The sequence below is a fragment of the Penicillium antarcticum genome (genome assembly GCF_028974205.1).
Source record: "Penicillium antarcticum strain IBT 31339 chromosome Unknown utg000002l_segment0_segment0, whole genome shotgun sequence".
NCBI lineage: Eukaryota > Fungi > Ascomycota > Eurotiomycetes > Eurotiales > Aspergillaceae > Penicillium > Penicillium antarcticum.
The window spans coordinates 4,080,150-4,101,612 of NW_026695300.1; the positions used below are offsets into that span (position 1 = coordinate 4,080,150).

Below are 21,463 nucleotides of genomic sequence, written 5' to 3' on the forward strand. Positions count from 1 at the left end.
CCCTCGTAAGCTTCATGGTACAACAGGGGCCATACATCTGTTCACAGCGCCATAAAGCATTAGACAGTTTTGATACGAACACCTCCAATCGAATGTACTATTTGATGCATTATTTTTTTAACTTGATCTCTCTTTTTATCTCTTTTCTGGTGGTTTTCGAGTGCTTTGGGTTGATCATCCAAATCATGGGGATCGTGAATAGTTTCCTTTTTGCAGGGCTAAATTTGCTTTGAGAGCAGTCCACCTAGCACCAGCGAGCACCTGGTGCATCTTTTTCGCCGTTCCAGCAAAGACGGCGTCACAAAAAACGCTCCCTTGTATACTTCGCATACTTCGGCATCAGCCAAGTCCGATATAAAATTGACGCCCGAATCCTCAGGCGCCGAAGAATTCTCACCGCCTTGGCCATGACGATGCGGCTTGCTTTGGTCCCAGGAATGAAGAAAAAAAAAAAAAAAACAAAAAACAAAAATAACGGGATCAACTTAAGTGGAATGGAATCTGTGCGATGCAGAGTGCCGTTATCTCGTGGCTGTCTTGATGCCTTGGTTTGAAAGCCTATCCGACTTCGTCACTGCTCTGTCGCCGCGCCGGCAGCCCCAAGATCAACGGTCTGCAGTCCAGTTTGGACCAACCGCGACCCCTCCCCCTCGCTCTCGACGTACGCAGCCCTCTCGCAACCCCTTCACTCTAAGCTCCAACGACACCTATCCCAGTGAAGTGGCCGCTGGCGGAAACGTTGATCCCTCTTCTCATCCAGAAGTTCGTATCTACCCGTCTCGCCGATGTTTGCTTTTGCAACAGGTTTCCTTTTGATACGCGAATGACCACCCAGGCACTGCGCTGCGCTGCGCCGGTTCCCATTTTCCCATTCAGCGTGGCGCGTGTAGCTTATTTCCCGTCTCCTTGACCTGCTTTGTCTATCTTGAAACTAATACAATCTGCGCAGGCGCCTCATAGTTATGTCGATACATTCCCCTCTCAACCCAGATCTCCAATTGCACGCGAAGACCCTCGCGAGCGGACGCAGCCTTATCTAGAGCTCGACACCTGGTTAGATCATGTTCCCCACGTCGCATCCTGCCGCCAGACAAAGACTTACACACCTATCCTTCCCCAGGGCGGACCATTCGCCGCAGATGGTGAACAAGGATAGGCGGGCCGATCCCCAAGATCGCAAAGATGAGGCTCGCTTATTTGGAGGGAGGTACACCGGGTATATTATGCGATTGACCCACATGCGAACTGGAATATTGGTGCTGACGGACCATTTTTTATAGGGACGCCCAGATTGGGGTCAAGATCACGCCTGGGCAAACGTTACCGAAGAAACCAAAGCCAGGGGTGAGTTTCTACTAATTACATGGGTGTGACATTTTGTCTGATGTGTTGCTTGCAGGTTGGCTTAGGGTTCTCCCCAGTGGATCATATCTCGCGCTCGCGCAACGGACGAATGAGTGGACCTATTCGCGCACAAGGCAAACCAAGTCAAGGCAATTCCGCTCAAAGCAAATCAAAGAAGCAGACTCCCACCGCAAAGCAACCGTCTCATCTGGATGATGCATTCGAGGAATCTAATCGGCCGAACAAGAGGCGACGACAAAGTGATCCGATTGATCTTGTCAATGATATGGGCGCAACGGACTCAATCAGAAATCGCTCACCTCACACTTCACCACTGGCTCCATCCAAAATCAAAGACAAGTATCGTCTAACAGACATTGGCGAGTTCAAAGAGCTGGAAACTATGTTGTCGCCCACTCGTCGCCCTCGAGATGCCCACAGCTCTTCTGGGGTATCTCAACTCGAACGCTTCACGGGAATTGCAACCCAACAACGTCGAAGCCGGGTTGACATGCTCGACTCCATTTCCAAAGCCAAAGGCCATACAGATCCGCCTACCAGATCACGTCTGCTGGACGAGATCGAGGCTTCAACGAAGCCTGTTGATCAATCTACGGGTTCTTCGGGCACAGCTCATCGGTCTGACCCTGAGAGTCCAGACGAAATTCAGGGTGATGTTACGACTGATCCACTACCAAAGTCATGGGCGGATAAGATTCGTTACATGGATGCACACAACAAAAAAGCCCAGATTGAATCCCGTAGTCGGAAGCGCTCACCAACTGACATTCGATCAACTGACTTCGCGGGATCTCCGCAGCAAGGTCCGAAGCGGACTAAGCGCTCTCATAAGTACCCTGTTAAATGCATACCATTGCACACGACATTTTTCCGAATTGGACAGATTACCAAGACTTTCATGAAAGAGGAAAATGCTGTCTTACAGATGACGCCGGATGCACTTGATATCCCTGGAGATCTACTTGACGGCGGAAACAGCATTCAGGTTCTTTTCAAGCATGTTAACCAAGTATTCATTGCCGAGAATCCGAGCTGCAAAGTCAGAATCAAACTTTTACAGGGTTCTATTGAGGCTGGTCAAATCCTCGACATCGAGTTTCCCGGTAGACCCCAGAAGATTGCTTTGGCCAAGATCTTGCAGGATGCCAATGTCAACATTCTTGATAAAGACATGTATGTTTTCAAGTTTGAGGTTTTCTCTTTTACCCCTGCTAACATGCAAATAGGAAATGGATGGACAAGGCGTTTGCAAGACATGAAAAGGATCTGGCACAGTTTGGGACCCCATCCAAGAATACGGGTTGCGATGATTCCACGGAAACTCCTGCTCCTGTGCGCAAAGTGACCTACACTCCACGACGAAAGATCTCGGACTATTTGCAGGATGTAAATGGCGAGTTTGGGGATGAGTCATTACTTGAAAAGCAGCGGAGCACGAAAGCCTTTTCGAAATGGGCGGACGGTAATATTGATTCCAAGAAAGCGCCAGAAGACAAGAAACATCACCCTGATACCGATGCCGACGCCGACGCTGGAGTCGAGATTCCCGTGAGACCCTTCAAGACTATCAATGATCCACCTGAACGCGAGACTCGATCTTCAACACGTCGTGCACCAAAAAAGAACAACCCACTTGAATGGGAAGACTCGGACAAGGAAGCTGCTTATCTCAGAAATGATGTCGGTCGTGACAAATGGAAGAAGCCCTTGATTTACCCCCGAAACGGGAAGAAGAAAGCTGAAGTCAACCTTGATGACCGTGACCGACTCCGTCCAGACGAGTTCTTGAACGACAACCTTATCGCATTCTACATGCGCTTCATCCAGGACTATCTCGAGCGTATGAACAAGAAGGTGGCCCAGCGGATCTACTTCTTTAATTCTTACTTCTTTGCAACACTCACAAATACTGCTCGGGGTCAGCGCGGAGTTAACTACACTGGTGTGGAGAAGTGGACTCGCGCTGTTGATCTTTTCAGCTATGACTATGTTGTTGTTCCAATCAATGAAAATGCCCATTGGTATGTTGCTATCATTTGCAACTTGCCAAGTTTGGATCTTGGGCCCGCGGACCCCGCGGACCCTGCCGAAGCGGCCCAGACACCGACACATAGCAATGAAACACCCAAGTCCCAGCAGGTGGAAGAAATACGTGAAACTCCTGAACCAGAACGGGCATCTGTGCTAGAGTCCGAGGCTACCTCTGACACATCATCCAAATCGGCAGCCAAGGGACGTTCGAAGGAAAGTGAAACCCGGAAATCCTTTTCTCATCTATCCATTGGGAATAAATCAGGGGAACAGCAATATGCCTCCGACTCTTGGCCAGACCCAGATGAAACTCCTACCGCGCCAACCACCAAGTTCTTCACTCCCTCGCCTCAGAAACTCACCAGTGACCAGGCCAGGGCAACCAAGTCAGCGGCTAAGCCCGAGAAGAAAACACGGAAAGGACCCAGGTTGGGACCCGACCAGACCTCTATCATTACATTTGATTCTCTCGGAATCAGCCGCGCCACCACTGTCAGAATGCTCAAGGACTACATCTGTCGCGAAGCAATGGCTAAGCGTGGCATTGAAATCGACCAGAAGATAATCAAGGGCATGTGTGCTCGTCAAATCCCCCTCCAACCAAACTTTTCCGACTGCGGCCTTTATTTGCTTGCCTACCTGGAGAAGTTCGTCCAGAGTCCTGATGACTTCGTCGCGAAAACACTCTCGCGCGATATGGATCCCGACGTCGATTTTCCTCCGTTGGGCTCGGGTCTTCTCCGCCGACGACTTCGCGATTTCCTGGACGAGCTTTACGACGAACAGAGACGGGCGAACAAACACAAAGCTGAACCTGCACAGGCCCTGGCGGATCGAACGCCAATCTCTTTCCTACTAGGCCCACCCCAGCCCACCCAAGAAAAGGCTGGAATGGAGGAGGAGATCCCAGAGTCACAGTCTCAAAAGCAACCCAAGGGACCCGAGGACTCAGAAATATCCAAGGGCTACGTAGCTGTGGAAACAAAACCCCGGAAATCCCGAAGAATCGAAGACCAGGAGAGCGAAGACTCAAGTCTGGACCAGGTACAAATGGTCCCTCTTACAAGACCAATCCCTAAATCAACACCTACATCCAAGCACCTCAACTTCTCCAAGGAGCGAAGTGCCCGCTCTTCGCCGACCAAGGAAGAGCCGGTCATTCAAGTCCCTGATAGCCAAGAAGAACATGAACTTCCAGGCACACCTCCTTCAAGGACATCAAAGGCAGACGAACGAGTACGACGAAGTCCACGGGGTCCGTCGCGGAAGGGATAATTATGTTCATTGCGCATTTCTTGTCTAATAGGGCTCGTTTCTTGAATACATCTTCTGGCTGGGTCAGACTCTGGCTATTTAGCATATGCATATGCATTCATACTTTTATTTCTTCTTCGGGCTTTGATTTGGGTTTAGCGTGAATGCCATCTTCTTTGTTCGTCATGATAGTTCAGATTCTGGCGTTTGTTTCCAGTCAAGAACTTGACCTTCGGTTTCGATTTTAAAGTGTTATTGGGTTGCAAGGCATGAAATATCATACAACCGTGGCCATTGCATTATTTCTTCACGACCCTCACCTCTAGATGATGTAGACGATCAACCCCAAAGCACCCGAAAATCACCAAAAAAGAGATGAAAAAAAGAGAGGCAAGTTAACAAATAATGCACCAATTAGTACATTCATTCGAGGTGTTCGTAAAGGAATTGTCCAATGCTTTATGGCACTATGAACAGACCCATGACCCCGGTTGTAGTCTGCATTGCAGGTTCTTGTTTGTGGGATTATCTTCAAGTTCAAGGTTTAGTTCTAGTTCTAGTTCTAGTCCTCTCGCAGAGGATCTCAAACCTCATTCTCCAGCAATCTCCTTTCCATCTCTACCACTCACTCTCATCGGCCCCAACCCACCAAGCCATCTTCTCCTTCTTAAATGTCTCAAAATCCCACTCAGCCTCTTCAAGTCGATCCATGCCTGCAATCCACTCGTAGGTTGTAGCATCCACTTCCTCTCCTTCAGCCGTAGATGTATTCTCAGCAGCCGCATCAAGAGCATCCTTCAAATTATCTTCATCGCCATCGTTGGAAGCAGTAACTTTGGTCTCGCCGGCTTTTGCATCCTTGCCCATGCGCAAGGTCCGCACTGTGACTTTTCGATGGATATATTCATCTCCTTCGAACTTGTCCAGGCGGTAGATATCGCCTTCTGTGAGACCTGACACAAGGATTCCCAGGACGGAGCTTTGGCCTCCCGTCTCTTTATCTGTGTCCACCACTGGTACTATTCCTGGGTAAGAGACACCCCGCACGCGATGGCGTCGGTAGCCGTGTAGAATTGCGGGCTGGAAGCTTAGCATGGCTTTTTGCCAGGGCTCTGGGTCTGCTCGGCCGTGAATAACTCGGTGGAGAATTTGCGGGGCCATTAGGGTCCCTGCAGATGGATCTGAGTTTCTTTTGTAGCTGCATCGAGAGTAATTCGGGTCTTACCGTAGAAGAAGAGGGTGTTATCTCCCATTTCGAGGTGTGGGTGTTGGTTAAGCTGGGCTATTGGTGATATGTAACCGATTAGATGGGTATGGGAGAGAAGCTAATATCAAACATGAAAAGAAAAGAGAAAAAAAGAAGATAAGAGGAAGGGAAGTGGAAGTGGCATATAGAGAGGGGAGTGACGGTATAGATCTAGTTCCTTATCGATAAGGACAAACATGCCCAGCTGGCTTCATCCGCCCTTCTCTTCCCCCATCAACAATGCATTCCTCCTTGAACCGCGTACAGTCCGTCTTCGGATTCTTCACCACTGTCGCCCTGGTGGTGAGTGCACTGGCCGCAGTGTCAGTGGTGCTCTTCCCAGCAGATACCACCACGGCCGCAGTAGAGCTGAAGAACGTCCAGGTGTAAGTTCGCGACTCGGCCCCCAACTCTCTCTCTACATTCATATGTACCAATCACATTGCAGAATCGAAGAAAGAAAAAGACCAAATCACTAATATCTGATATTTGGAAACAACAGCGTCAAAGGAAGACCACACTACTACTCCACCAAACGCGAAGAATACGCCCAGCTCCGCTTCGACCTAGACGCAGATCTAAGCCCCCTCTTCAACTGGAACACAAAACAACTTTTCGTCTACGTCTACGCCAGCTACTCCTCCTCCGAAACCCCCAATTCGCCAGTCCGCAACTCCGAAGCCATAATCTGGGACACGATCATTGAAGCCACGCCCTCGCCTTATTCCTGGGATATCGTCAAAGATGAGATCCTCGCCCGTGTACCGGAACAGATCGCCCCCGCCGCGGCGGCTGCGAAACGGCGTATTAAAAAGCGTGCTGCTGCTGAGAAGGCCGCTGCTAAGAAGGCTGCCGCTGCTAAGAAGCAAAAGAAGAATGATGAGCCTGTGGCACCTGGTGTTCTCCGGTTGCGTGGCCAGAAGGGCAAGTATCAGATTAGTGATATTACTGGGATACTTGCTGAGCGTCAGAACGTGACGTTGCATGTTGGGTGGAATGTTCAGCCTTGGGTCGGAGCTTTGTGGTGGGCTCCTGCTACCGGCGCTGTGCCGCGGACTGCTGGGACTATTGTTCCCAGTGCACCTTTTGATTTCCCCGAGTTGAAGGGAAATAAGAAGGCTGCTGCTGAGGCCAAGGCGAAGGAGAATTCATGAGTGTACGGTGTTTAGTTCTTCATTTCTGGGTACATCTCGGGGTATTATGTTTGACCTAACCCCGGCATCTATTGCATTTGAATATGGAATACTTGGAATATAAAATCATGCCATTGAGGACTGGATTTGGTCCTTGTTATTTCATTGTTTGCACGAGAGGAATAGTCACTCCCGAAAAAAAAGGTCGGACGCTATGAAGATACCTAGTAATACTGTAACTATTCGCTGGAAAATTCACAAAGAGCGGTTTCATTGTCGAGAGAGCCCGGCAACGGGTCTCGGGTCATTGCAGAAAATCACATAGTACCATAGCCCCTCTCGGCAGGGGGAGGGGCATGCATAGGGGAATGCGCATGGTGGCCGCCGTTTTGAATGCGAGTAGAGTAGACACCTGGGACTGGTCGTTGGGCGGCGCGCGTTAGGGGATCGCGGTTGCGACGGTCATAGTAGACGTATTCTAGGTAGAAGGCATGAATGTGACCGGGGAAGTAGCTGTCATAAGTCGCCGGTTAGGTTTAAAATCTGGCGGGCTTGGTTTGGTTTGACGATAGACTCACCCGAGAATAGTGAGGAGGACGTTGATCCAGAAGTCGACGCCGCAGCCCGAGATGAGGAAAACTCCCAGAGGAGGAACTAGTGACTGTTAGTATATGGTTCTAGTCATTTCTGTCGCGAAGTCTGGTGGGAGAGCAGACCATGTCGGGTCTTTTTTGAGGGGTGATTTTAGGCAGAAACTCAAAAGCAGTCGCGGTTCACTTACTAAATAATGTGATGATGATCAAACAGAGCATCGAACAAGTGCCTGCCATGGTGGTTGTAGGTTCGGTGTATTATTGAGGTTTTGGGATTCGCTTGAACTGAGTAGTGGCCAGGAAACTGAGAAGGAGGATTGCGAAGAGGAGAAGGAAGATATAAATAGGGATGTTGTCATCAGCAGGGGAGTTAATGCGTTTCATGGTTAATCAACTCGCGTAGGGCTGAGAGTTGGCTGAGGCAGTTCATTCGCTGCCCAAGTCCACCAGTGGTGATGCTGACGTCATTCCGTCTGGGCTAACGCCACAGTTGTGGGCGGCTGTGGCGTGTGGCAGAGCAAGTACAAAGTACACAGAGCAGGCATTAGATAGGAAAGAGATGGAGGTACTGAGACTCCGCCTCTCACACCGCATCAATCGCCGCTCGAGTGGTAACCTGCTCGTTCTTGTTGCCGAGCTTTGAGATCTGCAGGAAGGCATCCACCCCGTACCCCTCCAGGCTATGCAGCTCGAGGCTGCCCGCCCAGTACTCAGCATACACCCGACTCATAGGCAAACCCATGCCCAGCCGGAGATTTGGTGGCCGTGACGTCAGGGTATCCAGGGATCCTTCATGGTATGATTCCCTGTTAGCCTGTTTGCGCTCGTGTGACACCTGCAGCTCTTGCATTGTAGCCGCCATTGCAGGGACTTGACCGAGATTTTCTAGCCTGGACTGGGTGCGAGGTCCCTTGCTGAATGACCACAGATAAGGGAGGATCTCTCGAGGGATTCCACCTCCCTGGTCAGAAATGCGCATAATTACATGCTGCGGAGTCTCGCACACGAGCACTTCGATGGGAGGCGGGGCTTCCGATGAATGCTGATATTTCTCCATGACTGCTTGCACGGAGTTGCGGAGAAGTTCTCCGATGATGTATTCCAGATGACTGAGGATGTATGGGAAAGTGGCGTCCACATGGCCTTGGACGGTGATAGCAGGTATCTGTGTCGACTTTGTGCTCTTGCGCATCAGATCTTGTGCAACCTTTCCACAGTGTTCAACCACCTCCTTTGCCTTGCACTTGAGGAATACTTCTCCCACGAAATCTGCGTTCATATCGGTTCGATCGTGTGAATCGGGGAAATGCCACGGTGAGTTGAAGGTCTCGGTCAGAGCTAGGTGCTGCTCAGCGATGACTCGACGGGAGATTCTCTGCCATTATTCAATCACGTCAGTTCAATAGTAGCCTGAGCCAGGGTTATTTGTACGTACTGCTCGCAGAAGCGTGTTCATCAATCTATCCATCTCATCTGCGGGGGCAAGGTTGCGGCACTCCAATACGCCCATGGCCAGATTAGGAATCGCGATCAAGTGCTCCTTGAGCATTCCCTTAAGGATATCACAGAATCGATCATTATCCTCGAGACTCCGAATCTCTGGCACTACCCGGACCGTCTCGAACGCTTTGTAGTACAATTCATACACGAGGGTGAGATGCGGGTTGGCAACCACCACATAGGGCAGCTGCTGGATATCTCGCAGGCGGTGCGCAAGGCTATTCCATCACCCCGGTTAGCTTCCACTTGTATGCTCTGGCTTCTCCCACGACATACCGAGTTGGTAGCTCCGTCCGCACGTAGTTCGCCGAGCTAATAAGGCGTGGCTCGGTCAAGGTACGACCAAAAAAAGTCAACTGGCGCAAACTGATGGGGCGAATAGCACGCTCCACCCATCTATTCAACCATACATGGTCAGTATTGCTCTAGGAATAGGATTCCGAGAAGGTCTTGAGTCATGCGTACTCATCGACAGCAGAAACTGGCCGCCAGGGTGGCGCGTTGTGAGCTCCCGAATAGCATCGTTTAGGCAGAGTCTGGAGTACATTCCAGCTCCGAGCTGAGTAACTCGACGGCATTGTGCTCCCTGCAAAAGAGTATCTACGAGTGTTCGCATTCTCCAGATTTCGGGGTCTCGGGCGGTGAGGCAATACTGCATGTGACGTGCCACACGATGGGCATTTCTGCTTTTGTTTGTATTCTTTGTATTCTTTATATTCTTTATATTCTTTCTTCTTTATGTTTCTGAGATTCTATGTTGTTTTCCTAGTATTTTGTGATATTCGTCTCACTTGATTGTGCAGAGTGAGTCTACGGTGTCGTCATTAGCCTCGGATCAACAGCTGCACAGGCTTAAGCTAAGCGACGATCTGAGGGGGTTGACATTTGCAGGTGATCAAACAGGTATACTGTCTCAGCTAACTTAGCATGGGCTTGGCTAGAGGCGTTTAAGAGATGAGAATTAGGGCTTGATATACCTTGATTTGAAGGGTCCACTGATACTCACATCCCCAACTTCCTAAGACTTTTTAACTCGCTTATGTTACAGGATACTAGTAACCTTGTAATGATAGAAATATAGTAATTGTAGACTCACTCTATAGGGTAATTATAGAAGAACCAATAGTCCTGCAACTGAGCTCTTTCTCTTTGTATAAGAAACTAAGGTCCACTGATACTGCCGAGTTCTCGCTCCGCCACCGTTAGCTCCGGCTCTTATTAGTTCTGCAGGTTCAGCATCCTCCACCACTCTGTACTATTCTTCCTTTCTTCTTTACTTTTCCAAATCCCTACATTCAAACCGACTGGTCGGGAAGCCGCTTTCCGCGATGGAAAACGTGAGCGACCGTGCCCCTCAGTGTCGTCATTGCGCTAACCCTGCCAACAGCTCGCGGAGAACGACATGCTTGTCGACGACTATGAGCAGTATCCTGCCGAAAAGACCGATGTCGTCGTCGTGTCTCGGTCCGCCTCCGAGGAGCCCGAGTCGAAGCCAAATGCCGATGACCGTACGTTTTTTGTTGCTTCCCCTTCCCAGCCGAAGCCAAACATAAGCGAGTGTGTTTGGTTACGGACACAAAGCGACCGAGAGACGCCTAAATAATGGTCCCTTGATTGAATTTCTCTCGCTCTGTTTGTCTTGTTATACTGCGAACCGACCTGGTAGCTAACGAGGAGCCTCTGCAAATAGATGCGGCGATGATGGCCCGAGTCCTTCCTAAGAACACCGATCTCGAAACTCAAGATGAGGTCTACAACACATGGCGTTTGTCGGACTGGCGCAAGATGGAGAAGAAGTCGCACGGTCCTGTCTTCCAGTGTGGAGGCTCGCCTTGGTGGGTGCTTGAAATTTCATGGCCGCAGAGGCTCTACACCGACATTGGCTCTGACTCGTGAATAGGCGCATTCTTTTCTTCCCTTATGGTAACCATGCCGAACATGCCTCATTTTACCTCGAACATGCGTGGGAAGGAGAGCCCCCGGAGGGCTGGTACGCCTGTGTGCAATTCGCTCTCGTTCTCTCGAATGTGAACGATCCTTCAATTTATGTGCATCATGGTAAGACTTTGGAGTCTTGAAGGAATTGGACAGCAAGTCTAATATAAACTTAGTTGCAACCCACCGTTTCACCGCTGAGGAAGGTGACTGGGGTTTCACCCGATTCTATGATCTCCGAAGTCTGTTCGCCGATGCCTGGGAAGGCAAATCTGTCCCGCTGGTCCAGGATGAAGAGGCCAATGTTACGGCCTATGTTCGTGTAGTGAAAGATCCCACGGGTGTTTTGTGGCACAGCTTCCAGAAGTGCGTTTTTACAACGACAATCGGCAATGCATTAGGCTGACTTTTTTTCATAGCTATGACTCGAAGAAGGAGACTGGAATGGTTGGTTTGAGGAACCAGGGTGCTACCTGTTACCTCAATTCACTTCTGCAGTCGCTTTACTTCACAAACGCTTTCCGCAAGGTAAGAAGAGCTTTACTGGCCTCGGCGCTCACAGAGTCTGACCAATTTATAGGCTGTTTATCAAATACCGACTGACCAGGAAGCATCGAAGGAGAACAGCGCCTGGGCTCTTCAGAGATTGTTTTACAACTTGCAGACCAACGATACTGCAGTTTCAACTACCGAGCTGACAGCATCCTTCGGTTGGCAATCCAGCCAGATCTTTGAGCAGCAGGACGTACAGGAGCTCTCGCGAAAGCTCATGGAACGATTAGAGCACAAGATGAAGGGCACTGTTGCTGAAAAGGTTCTGCCGGATCTGTTCGTGGGAAAAACAAAAACTTATATTTCCTGCATTAACGTCGACTACGAGTCTTCTCGCGTGGAGGACTTCTGGGACATTCAGCTAAACGTTCGAGGCAACAAGACGCTAGACGACAGTTTCAGAGATTATATTCAAGTCGAGACTCTTGAGGGAGAGAACAAGTATGAAGCCGGACAGCCGTACGGTCTGCAAGACGCCAAGAAGGGTGTCATTTTCGAGAGTTTTCCTCCCGTTCTGCACCTCCACCTCAAGCGTTTCGAGTACGATCTCAACTTGGACATGATGGCCAAGGTCAACGATCTTCACACTTTCCCCATGGAATTTGATGCCGCTCCTTATCTTTCAGAGGGTGCTGACAAGTCCGAGTCTTGGGTTTATCAATTGCACGGAGTCCTCGTTCACAGTGGTAACCTTGATGCAGGACATTACTATGCCTTCCTCAAGCCTAGCAAGGATGGCCACTGGTACCGCTTCGATGATGACCGAGTCAACCGCGCCACTGACAAGGAAGTTTTGGATGAGAACTATGGTGACTCCCAGCAGCGCACTAATGGAACGACTGGAGGCCGGTCTGCCATTCGCACAAACAACGCTTACATGTTGGTGTACGTCCGAAAGACACGACAAGATGATGTTTTCTTCCCGGTCACAAAGGATGATGTGCCCGATCACATTGAAAAGCGTCTATCCGAGGACCGAGTGGAGATGGCCCGTCGCAAGAAGGAGAGAGAAGAGGCACATCTTTATATGAACGTCGGTGTCTTGACTGATGACACGTTCAAATCACACCACGGCTTCGATCTGACCAGCCCAGACTTGCCCGCGGAGGATCCAGCTGTTCCCAAGCAGTACCGCACTCTTCGAGCCAAGAAGGTGAAGGAGTTTGCACAGGAAATTGCCGAGGAACGGGGTCTCAAGCCGGAATCGATCCGATTCTGGGTCATGGTCAACCGTCAAAACAAGACCACCCGGCCTGACCAGGTAATTCGTGATCAAGAAGTGACTCTTGAAGAGGCATACAACAAATTCGGCACCAAGGGCAACCTCTTCCGGTTGTGGATGGAAATCGCATCGACGCCCGCAGATGAAAAGGCGTGGTCCGACCCCGAAGCCATCCTTATCTTCCTGAAAAACTTCGATGTGGTGAACCAAACTCTGTCTGGTGTGGGTTCTGTCTATGTCCGCAAGAGCCAAAAGGTGAGCGAACTTGCCTCGACGATTCTTTCCAGGATGAACTGGCCTGCCGGCACCGAGTTCATGCTCTTTGAAGAGATCAAACACAACATGATCGACCTCATGAAGCCCAAGCCAACCTTCCAGCAATCTGAGATTCAAGATGGTGATATTATCACTTTCCAGCGCACAGTGAAGGAGTCAGACATGCCTGCCACGGCACTATACACGGATGCCCGCCAATTCTATGATTACTTGTTGAACCGCATGGATGTCACATTCGCCCCGATCAAGGCCAACGAAGGCGACGAGTTCACTCTGACTCTCAGCCGTAAGATGACCTACGACCAATTCTCTAAGAAGGTTGCCGAGCATCTTAAGGTGGAGCCCACTCACCTTCGATTTGCCCCCGTCATGGCCAGCACTGGCAAGGCCAAGCCTTTCTTCAAGCGGTCCATCAACCAGAACCTCTCACAAATCCTTAATGGCCAGTACGGTGCTTACGGCTATACCATGCACCGCGCCGATGCTTTGTACTATGAAGTTCTCGATATGGCCCTGAGTGATTATGAGAGCAAGAAATTGCTCAAGGTGACATGGCTTCCTGATGGAGTCATCAAAGAGGTTCGTTCTATCAGTTTCCCACTAAAAATGTACCGAACTATGGCTAACATGAGAATAGGAGAATGTTGAAGTTTTGGTTTCTCGCAGCGGCACAGTGTCCGATCTCCTAGCTGCCCTGCGGCAAAAGTTGGATCTCGGCGACGAGGCGATCCGTGTGGCCGAAACCCACGGTGGAAAACAGTACAAGGAGTTGCGAGATGACCAGAGCATCTCCACTATCAATGACTACGCCACGTTGTGCGCGGAGAAGATCCCAGCCGAGGAATTGAACCTTGAGGCCGAGGACCGTGTAGTCACCGTGTTCAGCTTCGATCGCGAGCCAAACCGCACACATGGCATCCCCTTCAGGTTTGTTATCAAGCCGGTATGTTATTCGTTCATTACAATCAGCTAGTCATGTCACTAACCAGGAACAGGGCGAACTCTTCACCGAAACAAAGAAGCGGCTTTCCGCTCGGACGCAGATCAAGGGCAAGAACTTCGAGAAGATCAAGTTCGCTGTTGTTCCCCGGGCGTCCTTCTCAAATGCAAAATATCTCGAAGACGGTAAGTTGCTTATACTTTTAATCACATACATCAATGCTGACATCTTCCAGGCGATATCTTGTCAGACGTAACAAACGGCTCCGATGACTTCCTGGGTCTTGATCACGCCAACAAGAGCCGGAGCTTCTGGGGCAAGAGTGAAGGGTTCTTCATTCGGTAAAGAAGTCCTTGTTCCATATTTTCTCATGGCGCTGGGGTTACGAGTTGGGGGAGGGCTGAAAGCTGCGATCCGGTACATGAGCAGCAACGGTCTGATGCGATGATCATGTCTCTTTCCTTTTGTCTTTGCGTATGATTTCATGTAACCAGCCCACGTAGAAGACAATACAGTCTATATGATGACTCTTGAAGTTGTTTGTTCAATTGTATAGTGTGTCGTAGTAGCTTGCGGAGTAAATGCCCGATGTATGCGGAAGTTTGTTTGGTGCAAACAAAACAAACACCGGAAGTCAAAGCTGGCCAGAACCTCCTGACGCGAATGTCAACCCTCTGCCATCCCATATACCTCTATCACAATGCGGTTTGCTCTCTTCGCCGGCCTGGCGTCCCTGGTCTCCTCTGTGGCTGCCACTGCCCTCACTTACAAGCTCGAGGCGAACGAGAAAGCATGCTTCTTCTCCAATGTTGACCAGAGCAACGCCAAGGTTGCATTCTACTTTGCTGTACGTCCAATTGGCTTTCCGACTATACTGCTTTTACCTTGAACCTTCGTTTCAATGGAGTATGCATGCACCAATGGCCCGCCCGCTAACATTGTGCGCTGCAGGTCCAATCTGGCGGATCCTTCGATGTCGACTACACCGTCACCGCACCAGGCGGCAAGATCGTCCTAGACGGAACAAAGGAGCGCCAGGGCGACTTCGTCTTCACTGCCCAGAGTGTTGGCGAGTACACCTTCTGCTTCAACAACGAGATGTCGACTTTCGCCGAGAAGATGGTCGATTTCGAGATTGCGGTATGCCAATCCCCATCCCCGCAACAGACCAGACCTATCGGTAGTCTCCAAGTCTATAAACCAAAGGGAAACAATACAGCAGATCTGGTACTGATCTATCGCAATCTAGGTCGAGAATGAACAGCGCGCCCAACTGCCTTCCCGTCAAGGTGCAAGCCCCGAGCAAACTACCAGCCTGGAGGAATCCATCTACAAGCTCTCCGCTCAGCTTTCTACCGTCTCCCGCAACCAGAAGTACTTCCGCACGCGCGAGAACCGTAACTTCAGTACCGTGCGGAGTACCGAGCGCCGTATCTTCAACTTCAGTGTTATTGAGTCTTTGATGATGGTTTCCATGGCGGCATTGCAGGTCTTTGTTGTGCGCTTCTTTTTCCAGGGTGCCCGTAAAGGTATGTTCAACCCTGAATCAGTTGGGCTTCAATCAAGGCATATGGATGTGTTCATAAGCTTTCTTCTGCTTGGTTCATTGCGCTTTTCTTGAGGATATCATACTAATCACTCCTCTCTCTAGGTTATGTGTGATGTGAGCATGAGTTATAATATGATGCATTTACTACAATTATGCCTGGCGTGTTGGCCTAGTGTCTTACCTTTTTCCATCTCTGCGATCTATTAGCTGTCTTGTCCGTTTGGACTAAAAAAACAGGAAATATACTCGATATGACATCTACCTCCACGACTATCCATCCCCGTCGATCTTCTGGGTCTGGCCTGCGTGTTACTTGCAGAAGATGGTGACCGAGGGATGTGGCGAAAGACGAACAACGTACTGTAGTTGACATCGAGACAGGTTGGTCGAAGATGGATTGAAGGTTGATCGACGCCAGTCGGTTGTATCGTTGGCTATGCATTCCTTGCTGTGGAGTTGGTGTTAGTCGCTACATGTACTGACAAGCATCTTGACAGACAATCAGGAGACACTAGGTCACAGGGAATATGTGAACCGGAGAGACTGGATATACTCAATACAGTACTCGATTCTTGCCACAAACAGGTTTCTAGCCAGGTGGAAAGATGGGAGGTCTCCGGTTGGATAATAGCATGGTCTGTCGATGAGTCGAGACCGTATCGCTACGACAACGTCGTCTTCTGTGGACATGCCAGTGTCTCCTGGCTCTGTCCAATGTGATAGATGTGCATTGGCCATCGTTGGGTTCTTGCAGGGAAAGAACCGGTTTGTGTTCGCAGAAATCACCGACGAGGAGGCGAAACACTCAGTCCCCGAGTTGAGACCGAAGAATGGTTGGGAGGCCGAGGAGAAAAGCGAGTTTCTGGCGCCGAATTGACGCTGTGCTCTTCAGTCACGATGCCAGTGTCTCGCTAGTGTCCCCTGATCCTGACCGCCATAATACATTCGTACTCGCCGTTGTTGAGGCTGAATATGAACAAGGGAGAATGCTTGGTACTGGCAGGGGAAGATGCGGAACCGGCCTATTCGAGGAACCTTTCCGGCGAGGCAAGGAGGCGAAAGTGGCCATCGCAAGGTCGAGACCGAAGAACCAAACCAAAATGGTCGACATATCGATACAAAAAAGCAGGTTTCGTACGTCATGTCAAACGTTGTCCTCTCCAGTTATGATCACTATCTTCTCAATTTCTCCATTGTGAGCCCTGGGCATTCGCCGTCGGATACTATTGACCAACAGGCGGGGGATACGCGATGTTAGCATGGATAGAACAGGTTTGTGTTGGAGAAATTCTCCGACCGGGAGGCGAGAGTGTTCATCGATGAGTCGAGACCGAAGAATCGTTTCGCGAGGAGGTAGAGGTGAGTTGTCGATGTAACGGCGGGTCTCTTGCGTCAGGTCGACGTTGACTTTGTTCAGACGAGATCTAGTGTGATGCCTGAGGGTGATAACATAGCGTGAGTAGCGTATGTCTTGAAGAATCGGTGAACTCTAGCGCATGGATTGCTGGACGATCAATCTATCGAGACCGATATCTGATGCGAAAACAGGTTTTTTTGACAGGTCAGGTACTCTGGACGACATTCGGGGGTAATCTAACGCCGGAGTCAATATGCGCTAGGCTGGAATGGAACAGTGGTTGGCTTGGGGTTCAATTGATGGGAAAAGACAAGCAGCCTATGACACGAAGCAGTGCTCGCAAGCATAGCATGGTACTTTTTTTTTGCTTCAATGTTCGGGGTATTCAGTCTCGGCTGGTGACCTCATATGCTATCCGAAAGGGCAGTGATATCATCTCAAATAGGAGGAAAGACCAGCCTCAAAGTGATACAATGTGTTGATCGGCATGCAGTTTGCCTTTTGGGCATGCTGGCGTCTCTCATAAGCTCATGGGTCGGTCCTGCTAGGGGTGGTCCATTTTCACACGTAAAGTGAAGAAAGGGGACTGCCCCATGCTCTAACGTTGATTAACACGCTAATGTATAGCAAAAGCACGTTGTGTCTCGTGTTGTCTGATGGAACTTCGGGTATGCAGTTGATCAGCTCTATGCTGTCATCTCATCTTTGTGATCAGACCTTACATTGTATGGTTCAAGCCCCATCGGCTCCACATATTCCTTTTTACTTACGACATGGTGCAGGATTGCGCCGACTCTGATATCACATGAGCATCATAGCCTCTTGCAATCTGTTCAATACGCGAGAGCACTATGCTATACGGAGTACAGACTGCAGAGATAACCCTTATATTATGACGAAACTTTCTTCTGATTTACTGTTCTAGACCTCTGCTGGAATAGACGGATTCCTCCCGATGACCCAAGCAAAAGTTCTCTCAAAAATGGGACAAATCGGGTAGAGGATGGATGTTATACCCCGGAAATTCCTCTGACGTGGTTGTGTAGCTCCCAGATGAGACATCCCACCGTTATACGAATCTCGACTGCCATCTTTATTGGTAGACCCCGATCTCCATCATGATGTGAAAATGGATAGCTTGAGACAATCGCTGTCATGCCGATCGGCAATTTGCCTTCCCGCTGGCCATCAAACTCCATCCTAGGGATTTGGGATGGCAAATGATCTTCCCAGGCCTGTTCTATGCAAACGCCCCTGCCACTTGCACGCTGCAATGTACCGATTCTCCCGGCCAATTGGTTGGTTGTGCTGATCACCGGTCGTGTCTTTGGATTGAAGCTTCCATCCACACTCTGTAGTGGAGCTTCAATCTCACCTATCTTGTGGCACGTTGCGGAAACATTAATACAGTCCTACCAAATGCCATGCAACATACCCGTTACACATGCATGAGCATCAATATAATAGATTAATCGAGACGGAAGTATATCGGGCAGTATATTCAAGGCGGTGTCCTGAGGGGGCGCTAAGAGGCAAATCCTACTCCATGCTCTCCGAGATTGTCCTGATTGTTTCCTTTCTGGTTGCTGTCTTTTCCGCAGTTCAATGAGAGCTGTCCCTAGTGTACGGTAACCTCCACTATGACTATGTCCCCACTGTATATAGCATTCTTCGCTTTCGTTCAGCTCGGACTCAAGCTTCTTCTCGGCAAGTCCCACTTGAGATAGCTCTCACCAAATCAATTGGAGGTTGTTTTGCTTTTTTCGACTTCCATATTCGACTGGTCCCTGTGAGATGAGACAAACCATTAGATGCTCGGATCGCCCCGATGGAGGGTATGACGTCGTCGGCCCCAGTCGTGAGCCTCACACGACTTTCTTTGCGCCACGCGCTGCACTGCGTCACAAACTGCTACAGTACAATGCATGTCGGATCGACTATTTGAGATGGATCGAGACCTCATCCGGTGGAGGGTGATTTTTACTGATCCGCTAATTCGCCAATCCGCCGGGGATGTCCGCATTCTACCCGTTTGATCAAACCGAGTGCAATGCAGAATGTACGTTCAAAAGCAATGGCCATGATAGTCTCAATTATGAATCATTTGGGAAACGTCAGGAAGATCTGCAGGGGACCAGACTCCGGCATCGCCGATCTCAGAACGCCTCCAAACCTCAAGTGGTCCACCGACATTCCCCAGTGACCTCATCGGAGCACTCTGACCCATCCGCCGGTGGATCAACTCGAGATATCGTCGGGTGTTCACCAGTCTCCATGAGCATGTGGACCTGGGTTATTTCATAACGCTAGCTATGATGGTATTGTCCCCCCACATGCCCTCGAGGCAGTCATCTTTACCGATCTCTCAGGACTGGGGGAAGCCCGACGCTCTTATGATGGCATCTCATCCCCTTTCAGCCAATGATGTCACCCTACTCCGCTCGCTGTACTCGGTGGAGTTCGCTGTTCGACTTTACCATGGGCGCCTTCAGGAGAAATTAAGCAGCCTATAGACGCCTCGGAGCTGCTACAGACGTGCTTTTCGCCTTTGATCCGATGTGATTTCATCCTCCCTTGTGGAGCCGTTGTGTCTTATATATAACCTTGCTCGCATATTAGAATGTGTATTGTTTCAACTCATATCTTACCTTGACCGTTTCACCCCGTACCACACACTCCGTATAGTATTTTTGATTACAGTTGAATATTCGACCAATTTTTACCGACCGTGATCATTCTTCTTCACACCTTCTTGCTCTATCTTCAGTCAGGTCTACTTGGCAACCCCCAGATACAAAGGTGAGCAGGCCCCCTTGTGCCTGAAATATGAGCATGGACTTGGTTCGACGACGCGCCCTTGAAAGCCCTTTTCGCACCCCGCGGTCGCCTTTGGCCGGGCTTGTCTTTGCCTTTATTCGGAGCCCACGTCACCGGTGACACATGCTGCCAGCCCCAGTGCCTGGCGGCATTGATTGACCATGTGACAAACTTATGCTAATCCTTTGATTTACTAGACTATTTCCACCATGACTCAAGCTCAGATGCAGCGCACTGAAAACATGAACATGTTTAACTCGGACTCGAGTGGGGTGAACAACCCCAACAACGAGACTCTGATCGACTCTTACCAGCCTCTGGACCCTGCGAGCGCTTCGCTGGGCGACTACAACCGCTCCATGCTGCAGTACACTCAGCGCCAGATGTCTACCTTTGTTGACACTGATGACTCTCACCTCAGCAAGGGCTCCAGCAGCCGCAGTAGTCAGAGTAGCGGCCAAAGTGGTCGTAGCGGTGCCTCTGGCCTCGCTCGCCAGGCTAACGGACCTCCCACGTCTGTCAGCAATGCTGCTCACATCGCTGGTAATAAGGTCTCTGGCCGTGATATGGCCAAGTCCGAATTTTAGGTCCATACCAGACCAAGGTATTTACTCACCTTTTTTTCTACATCTGAATACTGCTAATTACTTCCCAGCCTCATCACAATATTCTCCAAAGTATTTGGTTGCCCCATTGACGAGGATGATCCATTGTAATCATCGGCCGGCTATGTTTCCGTCAATATCCCCAGCTGGCACTGTTTTCTCAGGAGTTTATGGAAAGTCGCACGGGAGAGCGTGCGCTTGTGCACTTTTCAGCGATGATGCGATTATCTGGGTTTGATATTGTTGTATTCCCAGCGCCAGCCGGGAGTCTGCATATGGTCAATCCCCTTTACCCCATGCCCCATGCCCCATGCCCCATGCCCTTCTTTGCCCAATTTCTCCTTGCATAGCATTTTCCTTGGATAACTATTGATCCCCGCCCAGCGGTTCACCTCCGACTCATTGTATGATTGGACCGCAATCACGCATGGTTTGTTGCGAGCGTGCTAGGACTTGGTCGCGAATCATTACTTTCCCCCACCCATTCCCCCATTTTACCCACAGCCCTAACACCACACAGAGAGTCAAGACTCACTGCTTTGGTTAGGTGCTCTCTTTTCTTCTCGCCATTCATTTGGCTTTGTCATGTATGGCTGTGTCGGTGTCCCTCGTCGGACTTAAAGATCGGTCACAACAGATACTTTATTTACACCATCTTGAACTGTCCGCCTTCCCGGCCTTTCTCGGGGCGTGGGTGCACGAACACAACTTACCGTGCCTGATATTCCTTCTGTGAAGGAACATTGGCTTGTACACTATGTATTAGTACCTTGGCAGCGAGCGGGCGTTTTTGTTTCTGATTTTTATCTTTTTGCGATGCTCCCTTTGGTGGACTAGCACAATTCCTGAGTCGTGGACACTGGCTGTCCCTCGGGTGAAAATACCCTTGTTACGATGTGATATCCCCCTGTTTCGATCAAATCATGTTGGCCATTCATGACCTGTACAGCTACGAGCGATATATTGGAGTTATCTGTTTTTCCTTTTTTTTCCCCCTTGATTTGCGCACGCTCGCTACGCCGTAGACCGTAAGCCTTGTAAACCATTAGCATCGATATAGCGTTGTAAACGTGGCCTATATATGATGA

The 21,463-nt window shown here is 49.9% G+C and overlaps 8 protein-coding genes across 8 annotated transcripts; 5 read left to right on the forward strand and 3 right to left on the reverse strand.

Moving 5' to 3' along the window:
- Positions 1-540: 540 nt before the first annotated feature.
- Positions 541-4,671, forward strand: N7508_002517 (uncharacterized protein; the record flags this gene model as incomplete). Its single annotated transcript, XM_058460583.1, has 6 exons — positions 541-762; positions 950-1,053; positions 1,121-1,216; positions 1,281-1,344; positions 1,400-2,538; positions 2,592-4,671. 6 exons carry the CDS (start codon positions 541-543, stop codon positions 4,669-4,671), a joined length of 3,705 nt encoding a protein of 1,234 aa, XP_058324115.1.
- A 597-nt stretch (positions 4,672-5,268) lies between these two features.
- Positions 5,269-5,903, reverse strand: N7508_002518 (gamma-glutamylcyclotransferase family protein; the record flags this gene model as incomplete). The annotated part of the gene is made up of 2 exons (XM_058460584.1): positions 5,269-5,819; positions 5,876-5,903. 2 exons carry the CDS (start codon positions 5,901-5,903, stop codon positions 5,269-5,271), a joined length of 579 nt encoding a protein of 192 aa, XP_058324116.1.
- Positions 5,904-6,136: 233 nt separating this feature from the next.
- N7508_002519 (signal peptidase complex subunit SPC3) lies at positions 6,137-7,050 on the forward strand (the record flags this gene model as incomplete). The annotated part of the gene is made up of 2 exons (XM_058460585.1): positions 6,137-6,282; positions 6,399-7,050. The coding sequence occupies 2 exons, from the start codon at positions 6,137-6,139 to the stop codon at positions 7,048-7,050; spliced, it is 798 nt and encodes a 265-aa protein (XP_058324117.1).
- Positions 7,051-7,346: 296 nt separating this feature from the next.
- N7508_002520 (YqaE/Pmp3 family membrane protein) lies at positions 7,347-7,859 on the reverse strand (the record flags this gene model as incomplete). The annotated part of the gene is made up of 3 exons (XM_058460586.1): positions 7,347-7,542; positions 7,608-7,683; positions 7,811-7,859. The coding sequence occupies 3 exons, from the start codon at positions 7,857-7,859 to the stop codon at positions 7,347-7,349; spliced, it is 321 nt and encodes a 106-aa protein (XP_058324118.1).
- A 346-nt stretch (positions 7,860-8,205) lies between these two features.
- On the reverse strand, positions 8,206-9,780 carry N7508_002521 (protein kinase PKP2; the record flags this gene model as incomplete). Its single annotated transcript, XM_058460587.1, has 5 exons — positions 8,206-8,997; positions 9,058-9,340; positions 9,399-9,518; positions 9,588-9,722; positions 9,776-9,780. The coding sequence occupies 5 exons, from the start codon at positions 9,778-9,780 to the stop codon at positions 8,206-8,208; spliced, it is 1,335 nt and encodes a 444-aa protein (XP_058324119.1).
- Positions 9,781-10,450: 670 nt separating this feature from the next.
- N7508_002522 (ubiquitin-specific protease UBP15) lies at positions 10,451-14,392 on the forward strand (the record flags this gene model as incomplete). Its single annotated transcript, XM_058460588.1, has 10 exons — positions 10,451-10,459; positions 10,510-10,630; positions 10,813-10,957; positions 11,023-11,180; positions 11,234-11,423; positions 11,477-11,585; positions 11,638-13,686; positions 13,745-14,050; positions 14,103-14,232; positions 14,283-14,392. The coding sequence occupies 10 exons, from the start codon at positions 10,451-10,453 to the stop codon at positions 14,390-14,392; spliced, it is 3,327 nt and encodes a 1,108-aa protein (XP_058324120.1).
- A 355-nt stretch (positions 14,393-14,747) lies between these two features.
- On the forward strand, positions 14,748-15,709 carry N7508_002523 (p24 family protein; the record flags this gene model as incomplete). The annotated part of the gene is made up of 4 exons (XM_058460589.1): positions 14,748-14,894; positions 14,999-15,187; positions 15,297-15,576; positions 15,699-15,709. 4 exons carry the CDS (start codon positions 14,748-14,750, stop codon positions 15,707-15,709), a joined length of 627 nt encoding a protein of 208 aa, XP_058324121.1.
- Positions 15,710-19,979: 4,270 nt separating this feature from the next.
- Positions 19,980-20,357, forward strand: N7508_002524 (uncharacterized protein; the record flags this gene model as incomplete). The annotated part of the gene is made up of 1 exon (XM_058460590.1): positions 19,980-20,357. The coding sequence occupies one exon, from the start codon at positions 19,980-19,982 to the stop codon at positions 20,355-20,357; it is 378 nt and encodes a 125-aa protein (XP_058324122.1).
- Between the last annotated feature and the right edge of the window lie 1,106 nt (positions 20,358-21,463).